Source organism: Phyllobates terribilis, unplaced genomic scaffold (assembly GCF_046119375.1).
Source record: "Phyllobates terribilis strain yellow unplaced genomic scaffold, ASM4611937v1 Scaffold_2__4_contigs__length_985480577, whole genome shotgun sequence".
Lineage (NCBI taxonomy): Eukaryota > Metazoa > Chordata > Amphibia > Anura > Dendrobatidae > Phyllobates > Phyllobates terribilis.
The window spans coordinates 42,480,538-42,495,854 of NW_027362762.1; the positions used below are offsets into that span (position 1 = coordinate 42,480,538).

The window sequence follows — 15,317 nt, forward strand, 5'->3', positions numbered from 1 at the left end:
TTTTATTCCTATTGTGTAATATATGTATAGTAGGGACTAACAAATTAAATATCGACCTTCTTTCCCACTGTCCTCTCCCTACTACTAAGAATAGTTCTCTAGATCCTCTTGGAGGAAAGAAAGGACCTGAATTTCATAATGCTCAGGATGTTATGCAGTGTACTACCGCCCTTAACTTGAGTTGCAATCCATTCTAGCGGTATGACATTCCAATATGAGTATACTAATCCAAAATATATCTGTACAATATACAGTTCACTTATTAAAAGATTATAATTTACAGACTATGATCGTCATGCAATTACAGACAGTTGCATTATAGGAGGAGGCTTGCAGCACTGATATTGAGGAATATATACAATTTCAACCATATACGGCTATAAAAGCTACACACTTGGTGACAGCTTACAGAAATTTCCTGAGTCAGATGCGAAAACTTGCTACCAGAGTGCGGCTTCTGCACTGCAAAGATGAAACATTGCATCTGGTTACTTTGGATAACAAATACACAAGGTAATAAGACAGTATAGTATCTTGTCACATGTCAATTGCATCAGGACCCCTATTAGCATCCTGAATGAATGCATTTTCATCATCACCGTGACTTCTTCAGCAAAATACGTTTTTGGACCACCTTGCTACAAATAGTATACAAAGATACATTTACGAGTTGTGTTCGAGGAGAGGCTGTAGCATTGAGCTAGTTCCTATGGCTGTTATGGGATTTTAAAAAATAGATCTGTCCACATGGAAATAATGAATTGAAGTAGAAGCATTAAGGTCACCCTAGAGATTGATGCATTTAAATAGCAAACATCCACCAAAGAGCCACCAAAGTCATTGAAGCCCCCAAATACGAGTAAACCTGAGCGGCCACTTGAGACACTGCATATACAGTGCCTTGAAAAAGTATTCATACCCCGTGAACTTTTCCACATTTTTTTCATGTTATACCCACAATCTTAAATGTACATTTTTTTTCAATTTTAGGTGATACCAATACAAAGTAGCAAGCATTTGTGAAGTGTAAAAGAAATGATTGTTGGTTTTCTAAATATTTTGAAAATATAAATCTGAAAATTGTAACGTGCATTTACAACTAGTGCAATAACTCTTGAACACTTCACCAATTTTCTAAGTAAATCTATTTCTAGAGGTGCGAATAGAAAATGCATAGAAGGAACTAAAGCTCAAAGTTCATACAAAGAGCCCCCACAGAAGCTTCAGAATGTGTTTATGTGGAAGAATGGGCCAAAATCACAGCTGAGCAATGCCTGCAACTAGTTTCTCCATACAGGAGGCGTCTCGAAGCTTCATCACCAACAAAGACTTTTCTACAAAGTATTCAATACATTTCAATAAGTGTGGTCAATACTTTTTTCTGTGTCATTTCTCATTATTACACATAATTTATGGATATCTATGGTTTGATTTCTTTGCCTGTGTGGATTGGATGGGTTGTTACCGACATCTGGTGAGAATTTCATGTCAATAGCACCTTTAGATAATAGATTTACTTAGAAAATTGGTGACGTGTTCAATACTTATTTCACCAGCTCTATATACAGTCCCCTGTAGTCTGATACCCTTAAATAAAATCCTGAGTGATTGCCCCCAAATTGCCACTTCACAAATACTTGCTGCATTGTGTTGGTATCAACATATAATCACAATAAAATACATTTAAGTTTGAGGATGTAACGTGAAAAAAAGGTGAAATGATACTTTTTCAAGGCACTGTACAGTATGTGACAATACATATTTGTGACTGTATATATTTAGCATAACTTTTGAAGCACTTTCTCTTACTGTAACTTACCTTTATGGCTAAATGGGGCCTTACGTGTCCTACAACAGCTTTGAGTCTTCCATCACATCTCATTTCTTATATAACTGTAGTGTATGTGTATTCATCAATGTGGCAAATGGTTTTCAAAAATCTCGTGCAACTACTGAGCTCCATCAGACAGTACCCTATTGAACAAGCCTAATCATGTTTTACAGATTTTATTCAATGCTACAGTTCACATTACAATTTATATTATCTCTAATATAATACTGCACATTTATATTTATTGTCATTCAGTTCACATTTTTAGATTATATTTACATTTTTTACTATATACAATTTATAATACATCCTACAAAAAAGAACTGCAATTCCAAGATGGTGTCAATCTGTGGATTTGTGATACTGTGACACAGAGAGAGCACACAAGTCAGTATTTTTTTGTCTTTCTAAGGTTTATTTGGACCTTTGAATTGATAGAATTATTGTTGTTATTTCATATCTGCATGTAATGCTTTTTGATTGTCTCCAGTTCTGGCTGCACAAAGACAACATGGTGGTAGAGGATGCCAACATGTGACAGACATAAAGGACCTTAGGAGACAGCAATGGTGGCGATAGATTCTGTTCAGTAGTCAGGGGTGAGTTGTGACCCCATTGCAGTCCCTTATTAAATTTGCTTGTATTCATTCTTCTTTTATTTCGGAAGACTAAAAGTTAGGTTTGTGTTCCCAGTTTACACTGTTACAGTATGGTTTCTATAGTGTTGTCGTTAGTGGCTGTTATGTGACATATTTACACAGGTATGAAAACATCTGCCCAGCTTTATCTTTTAATTTCATCCTCTTCTGTCATGTGTTTATGGTCATGTCACCACTGATATCTGCCCATGAAAAGTTGGAAATGATACCTAAAAGGCTAAAAACATCTTTCGGCAAATATATCTCCCCATGGAGATTCTTACACTTCTATCCAAGAAATAGACCACAGATAACTTGCATTTATTCCATTTGTCATTTTTGAGTGTTGGTTCCTTCGGTCCTCCATTTGGTGGTGACCCTTTTTACTAATAATTTAGTACTTTGCCTAAATTTCTGTTGGGTAAAATAGAACAAGATGGGGTCAAGGACGCTGTTCATGCTAGCGAAGGGCCTTGTGCATTTGTACACAATGGCATAGGTCTGCAGCTCCAAACATGGGACCCCGGACTTGGAACGTATGACCAAATAGATAGTTTTGGTGAGGTGGAAAGGAAAGAAGCTTATGGCAAAGACTATGACCACAATGATGATCATACGAATGGCTTTGTCTTTCCTTCGTCGGGCCGCCACATCGGAAAAGTTATCCTTCTGGCAGAGGATTTTGGTCATGGCACAATAACAACCTAAAATGGCAATAAAAGGGATCATGAAGCCAGTAACAGTCAACGTTATGCCATATGGAAAATACCGAGAAGATAAAACTGGAGGGCTCAAGTCATAGCAGACTGTCCGATTCCTCTGGGTTCCTGTAGATGCGAACATGAATGTGGGTATACATTGGACAATGACAATAAACCAGACAATCCCACAGACCACCCACGTGAACTTTTTGCCCCTCTTTTTGTGCCAAACAGATAAGGGGTGGCAGATACCCATGTACCTCTGAAAGCTCATGCAGGTGAGGAACATGATACTTCCATGGAGGTTGGTGTAGAATTGGAACCGGACAAAGCGGCAAGTGAAGTCTCCAAATGGCCAGTAGTCATGATGGACATAGTTATATATGAGAAGAGGGAGGGAGCACACGTAGAGGAAGTCAGCCACTGCTAGATTCAAGGTGTAGATGGCAGTGCGGGTGAGTGCCTTTCTCGAAAGACACACTTGAAGGATCACAATAAAGTTGAGCGGGAAACCGAAAACAAGGACCACAGAGTAGACTACAGGCAGGAGGATTTGCTTAAACTCTTCGTGGAAAGTGCACGAGTTCTTCCCGATGGGGACTGACGTAATGTTGTCCATGTCGCTCGAGGTGGAGGTGATCACATGTTTACTTCAGAATCTGGAAGCAAAGAGAAGACAAGACTTAAAGGGGAGATCAACCAGATGTTCAATAAACCTCATGGAGCTAAATAAGAGTAATTGATGACCAACTTAACCAGTCCAAAGGACAGTGGGCAAGAAAGGGACGCTCGAACCTCTTATATTAACCCCTTAACAACATATGAGGTACTATGTCCGTCAAATGTCATCTCCCTGACTCTTATGCAGGCTCACAAGCCAAGCCCGAATCTTTCCCAGCAGAAGATGGCTGTTATATTCAGCCATCATCTGCTTTTAACACCCATCGGTGGGTTAAGCCGTTATTTTATAGCTTAAAACGTAAGTATCTTGGAGGAGGGGGAGGTAACTGCCCGGTGGATGTCCCCCAGGGCCATTGCCCTTATTACCTTCCCTATAGTATGATGTTGCTTGTTCTTCTTACCAAAATCTATCACCTGTAATTTGTCTGTTCACCACCAGGTAGCGGTATTGCAATTGTGAACGATTCAGATACTTAACAGATTTGCGCGGAGCAGGAAAATTTCTCAAATTGCAAATAGAGAAATACATTTTTTTTTTCCATTTCCTTCGGTTAATGAGAGTTATGTAATGGGGCAGTTAGTAAGTAATAGAGCTTCTTTCTCAAACTTCTCCTGTTAGGGGCCACCAAATGTGAGACCCCCAACCTATAACATGATAGTTAATCCAATAAATAAGCCATTAAGGCCATCCCTGCAGTAATCCCTACAGCAATCCCTACAGTAATCCCAATTATAGTGCCAGCTTTTCTTGGGTTTTCATATGACCAGGCCACTGGGTTCGAAGAGGACCGATTGAGTGTTCTTATCAATATCTAAGCCAGCCCCCTTCGGAGTCAACATCATTACATAGATAGATGAGGGGGCTGGTTCAGCTGCTGCATTAAGTCCGAACCTGGTTCCAGAACGTACAGCTGCAGATCGGGGCACCTTATACACAGGAAATATTAAAGTGTCTTAATTTACTAATTAAAGCACAGTTGAGTACAATTTTTTTTTTTTGCACAGGATATTTTCTTAAAGGAGGTTAAAGGTGCAGGGAGGCAGAAGGCCTCCAAACCGAGTGGGAATTAAAAATCACCTAACTTTAAGGTAAAGGGGGATATAAAACATTCATAAATCTGAGTCTACGACGATAGGGGTGAGCGCGGTCTGCAAATAATAACAGCAAGAAATGAGATACCTGAGAATTCTGCAGCTCCTGCACCGAACAACACCACCCGGGACTCAGCGCGACCCAGAATGAGAGAAGTGAGGACGCCGGCCCCTTAATAATGGCTAAAACTTCCCCTTTACGAGGATCTTCAAAAGAAATGTGGAAACCTCAGACTCTCCGTTTCTAAATTAAATTGCACAGACTTGCTATCTACAGTAGCTTGAAAAAGTATGCATACCCCGTGACCTTTTCCACATTTTTTCACAAACTTAAATGTATTTTATTAGGATTTTCTGTGACAGCAACACAAAGTAACAAGTATTTGTGAAGTGTAAAGGAAATGATACAGGGTTTATAATTATTTTAACCCCTTTAAAGCCCATGACGTACTAATACGCGTCTGTGCCCTGGGACTTAAGAGCCTGACCCGTATTAATACGTCATGGCGATCACGCGCGCACACAGGCTGTGCGGGCGCGATCGCCGCCGGGTGTCAGCTGATTGTCACAGCTGACACCCGGTACTGTGTGCAGGGAGCGGTCACGCACCGCTCCCGACACATTAACCCCCAGAAACTCAAGTAGTGAGCACTTGCGCTCAAGACTAATGACAACTTATTCAATATGATGACCTAATGTTATCAAATTCTGTGTCATACCTCTGGGTTCAAAATGTTCACTATACCCCTTGATAAAATCCTTGAGGGGTGTAGTTTCCAAAATGGGGTCACTTGTGAGGGGTTTCCACTATTTAGGCACATAGGGGGCTCTCCAAACGAGACATGGCGTCCACTCTCGATTCCAGCCGATTTTCCGTTCAAAAAGTCACACAGTGCTCCTTCCCTTCTGAACTCTGCCGTGCGCCCAAACACTGTATTTTCCCCACATATGGGGTATTGATGTACTCAGGAGAAATTGCACAAAAGTTTTTGGGGTCCATTTTCTCCTCTTACCCTTGTGAAAATAAAAAAAAATGGGGCTAAAACATCATTTTTGTGGAAAAAGTTCGATTTTTTTATTTTCACGGCTCCATGTTATAAACTTCTGTAAAGGACTTGGGGGTTCAAGGTGCTCACCACACATCTAGATAAGTTCCCTGATGGGTCTAGTTTCCAAAATGGTGTCACTTGTGGGGGGTTTCCACTGTTTAGGCACATCAGGGGCTCCCCAAATACAACATGGCATCCGCTAACTAGTCAAGCAAATTTTACATTCAAAAAGTCAAATGGTGCTCCTTCCCTTCCGAGCCCTGCCGTGCGACCAAACAGTGTTTTTTCCCCACATATGGGGTATCTGTGTGCCCAGGGGAAATTACACAACAAATTTTGGGGTCCATTTTTTCCTGTTACCCCTGCGAAAATAAAAAAAAAATTGGGTCAAAAGTAACATTTTTGTGAAAAAAGTTAAATGTTAATTTTTTTCATCCACGTTCCAAAAATTCCTGTGAAGCACCTGAAGGGTTAATAAAGTTCTTGAATGTGGTTTTGAGCACCTTGAGGGGTGCAGTTTTTAGAATGGTGTCACTTTGGGGTATTTTCTGTCATAAAGACCCCTCAAAGTGACTTCAAATATGATGTGGTCCCTAAAAATATGGTTTTGTAAATTTTGTTGGAAAAATGAGAAATCGCTGGTCAACTTTTAACCCTTATAGCTCCGCAGTAATAAAAAATGTTGGTTCCAAAATTGTGCTGATGTAAAGTAGACATGTGGGAAATGTTATTTATTAACCATTTTGTGTGACATACTGTATCTCTCTGATTTAAGGACATAAAAATTAAAATTTTGAAAATTGCAAAATTTTCAAAATTTTCGCCAAATTTCCATTTTTTTTTCACAAATAAACAAAAGTTATATCGAAGAAATGTTACCACTATCATGAAGTACAATATGTCACGAAAAAACAGTCTCAGAATCAGCGGAATCCGTTGAAGCGTTCCAGAGTAATTACCTCATAAAGTGACAGTGGTCAGAATTGTAAAAATTGGCCCAGACATTAACGTGCAAACCACCTTGGGTTGTAAAGGGATTAAAATTATAAATATGAAGATTGTGCCGAGCATTTGTATTCAGCCCCCTGTAGTCTTATAGCTCTAAATAAAATCCTAAGTGACCAATCACCCCCAGAAGTCACATAATTAGTACATTGCGTCCACCTGGGTGTGATTTCTTCTTAGTATAACAACAGCTGTTCTGTGAAGGCCTCAGAGGTTTTGTGTGAGAACATTAGGGATCCAACAGCATCATGAAAACCAGGGAGCTCACCAGACAGGTCAGGGATAAAGCTGAAAACTAAGGAGCCCACCAGACAGGTCAGGGATAAAGCTGAAAACCAAGGAGCCCACCAGACAGGTCAGGGATAAAGCTGTGGAGAAGAATAAAGCAGGGTTAGGTTATAAAAAATAGCCGAAGCTCTGAACGTCCCACGGAGCACTGTTCAATCCATCATCAAAAAATGGAAGGAGTACAGCACAACTGCAAACCTACCAAGACATGGCCGTCCACCTAACTTGACATCCCAAGCAAGAAGAGCACTAATTACAGAAGCAACCAAAAGGTCCATGGTCACTGGAGGAGCTGCAGATCCACAGCTCAGGGAGGACAATCTGTCCACAGGACAACTATTAGTCGTATATTACACAAATCTGGCCTATATGGAAGAGTAGCAAGAAGAAACACATATATTGCTCCATGCTGTATGGCCCCCATATATTGCTCCATGCTGTATGGCCCCCATATATTGCTCCATGCTGTATGGCCTCCATATATTGCTCCATGCTGTATGGCCCCCATATATTGCTCCATGCCGTATGGCCCCCATATATTGCTCCATGCCGTATGGCCCCCATATATTGCTCCATGCTGTATGGCCCCCATATATTGCTCCATGCTGTAATATGGCCCCCATATATTGCTCCATGCTGTATGGCCCCCATATATTGCTCCATGCTGTAATATGGCCCCCATATATTGCTCCATGCTGTATGGCCCCCATATATTGCTCCATGATGTATGGCCCCCATATATTGCTCCATGCTGTATGGCCCCCATATATTGCTCCATGCTGTATGGCCCCCATATATTGCTCCATGCTGTATGGCCCCCATATATTGCTCCATGCTGTATGGCCCCCATATATTGCTCCATGCTGTATGGCCCCCATATATTGCTCCATGCTGTATGGCCCCCATATATTGCTCCATGCTGTATGACCCCCATATATTGCTCCATGCTGTATGACCCCCATATATTGCTCCATGCTGTATGCCCCCATATATTGCTCCATGCTTCCATACATAAAAAAATAAAATACTCACCTCACCCCTCCTGCTGCCACTGCTCCGGACCCCTCAGCGTCGCCGTCTTCCTGCTCTCTGCGATGTGACTGCTGAGCAGAGGGCTCGCTGGAAAGACGTCATCGCGCCTTCTGACCTGAGACATCACAGTCAGGAGACGCGGAAGAGACAGACCCCAAAAGACTGCCGAGAAAGGTGGAGAGACAGACCCCAAAAGACTGCAGCAGTAACTGCAGAGAAAGGTGGTCCTACAAAGTGCTGACTCCGGGGCTGAATACAAATGCACGGAACAATATTCAGATTTATATTGTTAAAATATTTAGAAACATTGTATCATTTCCTTTACACGTCACAAATACTCGTTACTTAATGTCGTATCACATAAAACGGCAATAAACTACATTTGTTTGTGGGTGAAAAAAAAAATGGAAAAGCTCACGGGTGTGAATACTTTTCCAAAGCACTATGTGTATCCACTATCCATTCCTCTAAAGCGCCCTGCGGGACATTAATAAAGACTTTATTTAAGTTTTCTATTGAAAAACAATTCTAATGAGCGCCAGACCTGCGCCGTAATTTGCAGTTGTTTTGGGTTTTACGCTGCTCTCCCAGGATTTATGGGACTTTTTTAGACCCAATGAATTTACTATAAACTGATTTGATTTCTTGGACGACCGGGAATTTGACAAGTTTATTAAGTAGGACTTCAGATGAAAATTGGCATATGAAACACCGGACTCAATATACGTTCCCCCTGTAATATTTCACTATTGCCGGCATTTGCAGTTGGTGAACAGAAATACAACAAATCTGCATCTAAAATAAGATACTGTGTGAGTTATCTATGCAAGTAGTCGTTTTGTGTTCACAGCTCCAATGCAGACCTATGAGTTTGCCTCTGGAGGGGGCATATACATTTTTTTATAGTACTATAACCCCCTCCATTGTCAGGTATTGGGTGACTATTTACCAGCCCCTGTATATATGAGATTGGGTGTGCCGCAGGGGCCACGTGTGCCGCTTCCTCATTGTGCGCCATGACCAGAATTTTTTACATTTACATCTGCTGAGATGCGCGGTATCACTTCCCCCGCACCCCTTACAGTATATAGTCATGCCTTGTATGTATAGATGGCACATGGCACCACTTCCCCTATTGTGCATGCTGGTGCTTAATTAAAGGGATGGTCCAGATTAATGCATCTGCGGAGATGTACTATGAATAGATCACAAGGCCCCTCCATACTGCCCCTCGACTACCACCAATCTGCACCTTTCATGGTTTTGGGTGATATTCTCAGGGGTGACTATGGTATTTTGTTTCCTTCAGATGGGACATGGCCTTTTCATGTTAATCATGGGGGTCCCAGCTCATTTCCCCCCACCCCTTTATTATATGCACATATGCCTTTATGATACTTCCCCCTAGTAAAAAGCCGTCATTGCGGCGCCCTCTACTATTGATGCAAAGTTGTATTCAGCTGCTTTAATATCTTTTTTCAGAACTCCCAAGTCCCCATGTCGTGGTCCCTGCTTCCATCTCCCTCTTGCAGCATGACAGTTTATAATAGAATGAGTCTCAAACAGAGGAACAGATACTGCAGCTGCATCTCCCTCCTCTCCCCCTTCTATACTATATACCTTTATATAATACATGGATTTTTTGGGGGTTGGTGAGTTGGTTTGGGAATATTTACAGAAATCCTGAAGGCAGAGAAAGAGCCACAGGATGCTGGATGGTGAGAAAGAATCTGTTATGGGCTCATTAGGTGAGGTGGACCCTCCAAGCCTAAAGGTCTGGGTGGGCACATGGGCCACAGGTGTTAGTGCTGCAGGAGGGCATTGCAAACGGTAAACAGGTGGCATGGGTATTGGAAGCTGCAGGCAGACAGAGGACGTCCTGGCGACCGCAGACAGACAGCAGAGGTACTGGAAACTGCAAACAGGTAGCAGAGGCACTGGAAGCCACAGGCAAACTGGAGATGTCAAGGAGACCACAGACAGGTAGCAGACGTACTGGAATCTGTATACAGACCAGAGATGTCCTGGAGACCACAGACAGATATTAGAGTTACTGGAAGCCGCAAGCAGACTGGAGATGTCCTGGAGACCGGGCACAGGCGCAGGGTTACTTGAAGATGCAGGCAGACTGGAGACGTCCAGGAGATCACAGATAGATAGCAGAGTTACTGGAAGCTGCAAGCAGACAGATGATGTCGTGGAGATGTAGACACGTTGTAGAGTTACTGGAAGCCGCAAGCGGATAGAGAGGGAATGTTCTGGAGACTACAGACAGACAAAAGAGGTACTGGAAAACAGGTAGGAGAGGAACTGGAAGCCACAGGCAGACCAGAAAAGTCCAGGAGACCACAGACAGGCAGTAGAGGGACTGGAACCCGCAGAAAAACCAGAGATGTCCTAGAGACCAGGCACAGGTAGCAGGGTTACTGAAAGCTGCAAGCAGACAGGAGACATCCAGCAGACCACAGACAGGTGGTAGAGTTACTGGCAATCGAAGACAGACAGATGATGTCGTGGAGACCGCAGACACGTTGTAGAGTTACTGGAAGCCGCAAGCGGACAGAGAGGGAACGTCCTGGAGACCACAGAGGTACTGGAAACAGAAAACAGGTAGCAGAAGCACTGAAAGCCACAGGCCTACCGAAAATGTCCAGGAGACCACAGACAGACAATAGAGGTACGGGAACCCGCAGGCAGACGAAAGACATCTGGGAGCTCGCGGACAGGTAGCAGAGTTACTGCAAGATCCAGGCCAACTGGAGATGTCTAGGAGACTGCGCACAGGTAGCAGAGTTAATGGAAGCTACAGGCCGACCAGAGATGTCTGGGAGATTGCAGACAGGTAGCAGAGGTACGGGAAGCCGCAAGTAGACAGGAGACATCCAGCAGACCACAGACCGGTAGCAGAGTTGCTGGCAGTCACAGGCAGACAGATGATGTCCTGGAGACTGCAGACACATAGTAGAGTTACTGGAAGCCATAAGCGGACAGGATACATCCTGGAAGCCGCAGGAAGATATATAGCAGAGACAAACTATAAGTCCTAATGAGGTCCTGGAAGCCACAAGCGGCCTGGGAGACCAGGAGAAGGTCGCGGTGCACTGACAAACTAAGAGATTTAATACCAAGATGCAGGTGTGAGTCTTGGTAGCCCTTATATAGGCCCAGACTGATGATCACATGGGATCACGCTGGGCCACCTACAAAGCCAGACGTGGAGCACAACAGAGTTCAGCGGACCGGAGTGAAGGAGCACAGACCAGATCTGGAATAGGTGTGTAACAGAAGCTTTCCAGATGTCACCATGGATGGACAGGTTTACTCCTCCACCACTCATGACAATCGGAGCTCATAAGTTAGCCATTTCTTTGCACTAGACCACCAGGGATCTAGTTATAGCCCTCAATAAGGGTTATTCCCAAATAAACATGTTTCCTGCTATCCATTGACCAGGGGATAAGATCCTGATCACTGGAGGTCTGCACGCTGGGACCCCAGAAGATCCCAAGAATACAGCTCTGGAATCAGGAGAGCGAATGGAGGGTGATGAGTATTCTCCACCTTCACTACTTTCTTTGTGAATTGAAGTGCCGGATAAAGTAGAGTATAGACAATGAATGGAGCGGAGGTTCACCAGTCACATCTCCCCTCCATTGAAGACAGAACTGCAGAGCCCCGCTCTCCCGGTTCCAGAGCCCTGTCCTTGAGATGTCTGGGGGTACCAGCGGCCGAACCCTCAATAGCCAGAAAGTAATCCCTTATGGATAGAGAATAGATCCTAGTTACTTACCGGTAAAGGGATTTTACAGAGCCCATGACAGCACCACCTGAGAGAGGGTATCGGCCCACCAAGGACAGGAACCTACTAAATAAAAAGGCGGTACCTATCTTCCGCATCAGTTTTTGTTTCAGAGCATGAGAGGACCTCCGAAAAATAGGTTAGTACGCAACGACCACCAAAAGATTTCTTTATAAAACACCCTTAGAAGTGCACACCATAAGTGATAGAGGGGAGAGAATTAATAGGGTGCTGTCATGGGCTCAGTAAAATCCCATTACCGGTAAATAACTAGGATCTTTTCCCCTTCTCCCATGACAGCACCACCTGAGAGATTTAGAGATCAGACACCAGAGGGAGGGATCACCTCTTGCAACACCTTTCTCCCAAAGGACAGATCAGTAGAAGAGGAAAGGCCAAGACGGTAATGCTTGTAGAATGTAGAAGGGGCTTACCAAGTTGCCGCCTTACATATGATGTCGATGGGCATATCCGCCTTCTCAGCCCAGGAAGCAGCTACAGCCCTGGTGGAGTGGGCTTTCAGGTTCTCTGGAACTGGCAGATTGCTAGAGAAGTACGCTAAACCAATGGTGTCCCTGACCCACCTAGCTATGGTCCCCCTCGTAACCTTAAGCCCCTTCCTAGCCCCCTGAAATGAGATGACTAAGGCGTCACTTTTCCTCCAGGCCTTTGTCACCTCCAAATACTGGACTAATACCCTCTTTACATAGAGTGTGAAGCCTTTGTTCCTCAGAATCTCTAGGATCAGGATAGAAGGAAGGGAGAGTAATTACTTGTGTCCTATCGAATTTGGAGGCTACTTTTGGAAGATAGGCTGGGTCTGGTCTTAAGGTTACTCTATCCATAGACATAGACACTTGAGTGAACGGATGGTTTACTGATAACGCGTACAGATCACTAACCCTACGAGCTGAAGTTAGAGCTACCAGCAGGACTGTTGGTGAGAACTTTCTCCGAAACCTTCTCTAAGGGCTCAAAGGGAGGCTTGGTTAGCGCCTCAGAACCAGATTAAAGGTCCCATGGAGGCATCCTTGGAGTAGGGATGGGTCTAGATCTACTGCAAGCTTTAATGAATCTAGTGATCCACCTATTTGCTGCCAAGTCACAATTATATAGTGCCCCCAGAGCTGATACTTGTACCTTAAGGGTACTGGTGGCTAACCCCTTGATTAAGCCCTTCTGAAGGAACTCCAGGATGGCCCCAATAGGAACCCTCCATTTGGTGGATGACCCAAGGTAGACAGAAATTTAGCCCAGGTTCTGCCATAGATTCTAGTAGTCACCGGCTTCCTACTTGCCAGTAGAGTAGCGACTAGACCTGGTGAAAACCCCTCCTTTAAGTAGTGACCTTTCAAAATCCAGGCCGTCAAATGCATAGCGTAAATAGATGATTCTCCGCAAAATGAAGGATCTGTTTTGTCACTAACATCAGAGGAAGGGATCTTGTTTCCCCCTGACGATTGATATAGGCGACTGTTGTTCGGTTGTCCGACATTATCCGGATGTGTTGACCCCGAAGTTGAGAACTGAACTCTACTACCGCGTTTCTGACTGCCAACAGCTCCCTCATGTTGGAGGAGAGACCAGTCTCGCTGTCTGACCAGAGGCCCTGTATTGAATGGTCTCTCAGGTGAGCTCCCCAGTCTTCTGCGCTTGCGTCTGTTGTACTTGTATGTGTTACCTGGAATGACCAAGGAACTGCCAGAGATAGATTTACCGGATTCATCCACCAATCCAGCGAGTTGATTACCGAACTTGAAAGGGATATTCTTCCATCCAGGTTACCTCTGAGCTGTTTGTCCGCTGTCAGGACCTCTTGCTGTAGATGTCTGAAATGAAACTGGGCCCACTGTACTGCTGGGATACAAGATGTCATCGTACCCAATAGAGACATTGCATTTCTCAGGGTCATGGATGGATTGCTGATTACGCGTGAGATGAGGGAATTGATCCTCAATTTCTTGTCCTCTGGCAGAAGACAAGTCTGGTTCTCCGAGTCTAAAATGAGACCCAAAAAGGACTGAACCCTCTTTGGTTCTAGTTTCGATTTTTCTAAATTTAGGATCCATCCCAAACCATTTAGACTGGCCATGACTTCCGCCAGAACCAGTGCACAGAGTTCTTTTGATCTACCCACCACCAAAAATTCGTCCAGGTAAGAGATGACTAGAATATCCTTCTCCCTTAGATGTGCCGTGACTTCCAGGATAATCTTTGTGAAAATCCTTCGAGCCATGGAGATGCCAAAGGGTAGAGCTGCAAACTGAAAATGCTTTATGTGCTTGCCAAAATGTACAGCTACCCTCAGATACTGTTGGTGTGCAGGAAAGATTGGGACGTGGTAGTAGGCGTCCTTCAAATCGAGGACGCACATGTAACTCTCTAGAAACAACATATTTATGGCCGATCTTATTGACTCCATCTTGAATGGCCTGTAAATTAAATGGTCGTTCAGCTTTTTCAAGTTGATAATGGTTCTGAAGGAGCCATCCAGTTTCTTTATTAGGAAGAGAGTTGAGTAAAACCCTCTCCCTTGCTCGGGTAATGGTGTTTCTACTAAAACCCCCTTCACGACCAGAGTGAGTACTTCTTGCTGCAGGGCCATCTGTTCTCTCAGGCCTCTGGGGGCTGAAATCCTGACGGTGTCTCTGGGAATGGTTTTGAATTCCAACTTCAGCCCCTTTCCGATTATCCCTAAAATCCAAGCGGTGGATGAGATCTTTTCCCAGGCGGGAAGGAAGTGTGACAACCTTCCTCCTACCTGGGGAGGCCCGTCATTTAGGGGCTTTTTTACTCTCAGAGGATGGACCCCCGAACATGAAGCCTCTGTTATTCGGCTTCTTGTCTCTCCAACTACCTTGGTCTCGGGAAAATTTGCTCCGATTATATTTCCTTTTCCTAAAGGAGGTCTTATACCGGGGAACAGATACACTAGGAAAACCGTGTTTCTTGTCAACGGCCTTATCCAGGATGTCATCTAAGGCTTTTCCGAAAAGAAAGTCTCCTTCACATGGGATTGAGCAGAGTTTTGATTTTGACTGCACATCCCCTGGCCAGCTCTTGAGCCATAATGCCCTATGGGCTGCATTGGAAAGGTTTGCTGACCTGGTAGCCAGCCTAACTGATTCTTCTGAGTCAGAGGTAACTCGTCTCTGCTTCCTCTTCTTACGTGAGGTCAAGTTCTTTAAGGAATCCCTGACT

General features: G+C 43.9%; 1 protein-coding gene across 5 annotated transcripts in view; it reads right to left on the bottom strand.

Moving 5' to 3' along the window:
- Positions 1 to 1,780: 1,780 nt before the first annotated feature.
- The window catches only part of P2RY6 (pyrimidinergic receptor P2Y6), a 142,399-nt gene continuing 128,862 nt past the window's right edge, over positions 1,781 to 15,317 (bottom strand). For 2 of the 5 annotated variants that reach the window (XM_073661288.1, XM_073661291.1), the window contains one exon: positions 1,781 to 3,829. In XM_073661288.1, coding sequence (XP_073517389.1) covers positions 2,803 to 3,789 — 987 coding nt within the window. In that variant the 5' untranslated portion in view covers positions 3,790 to 3,829 and the 3' untranslated portion in view covers positions 1,781 to 2,802. Of the gene's footprint in view, positions 3,830 to 5,031; positions 5,129 to 5,662; positions 6,128 to 15,317 lie in introns of those variants that run through there. The other 3 variants (XM_073661292.1, XM_073661289.1, XM_073661287.1) reach the window with 3 other exon arrangements.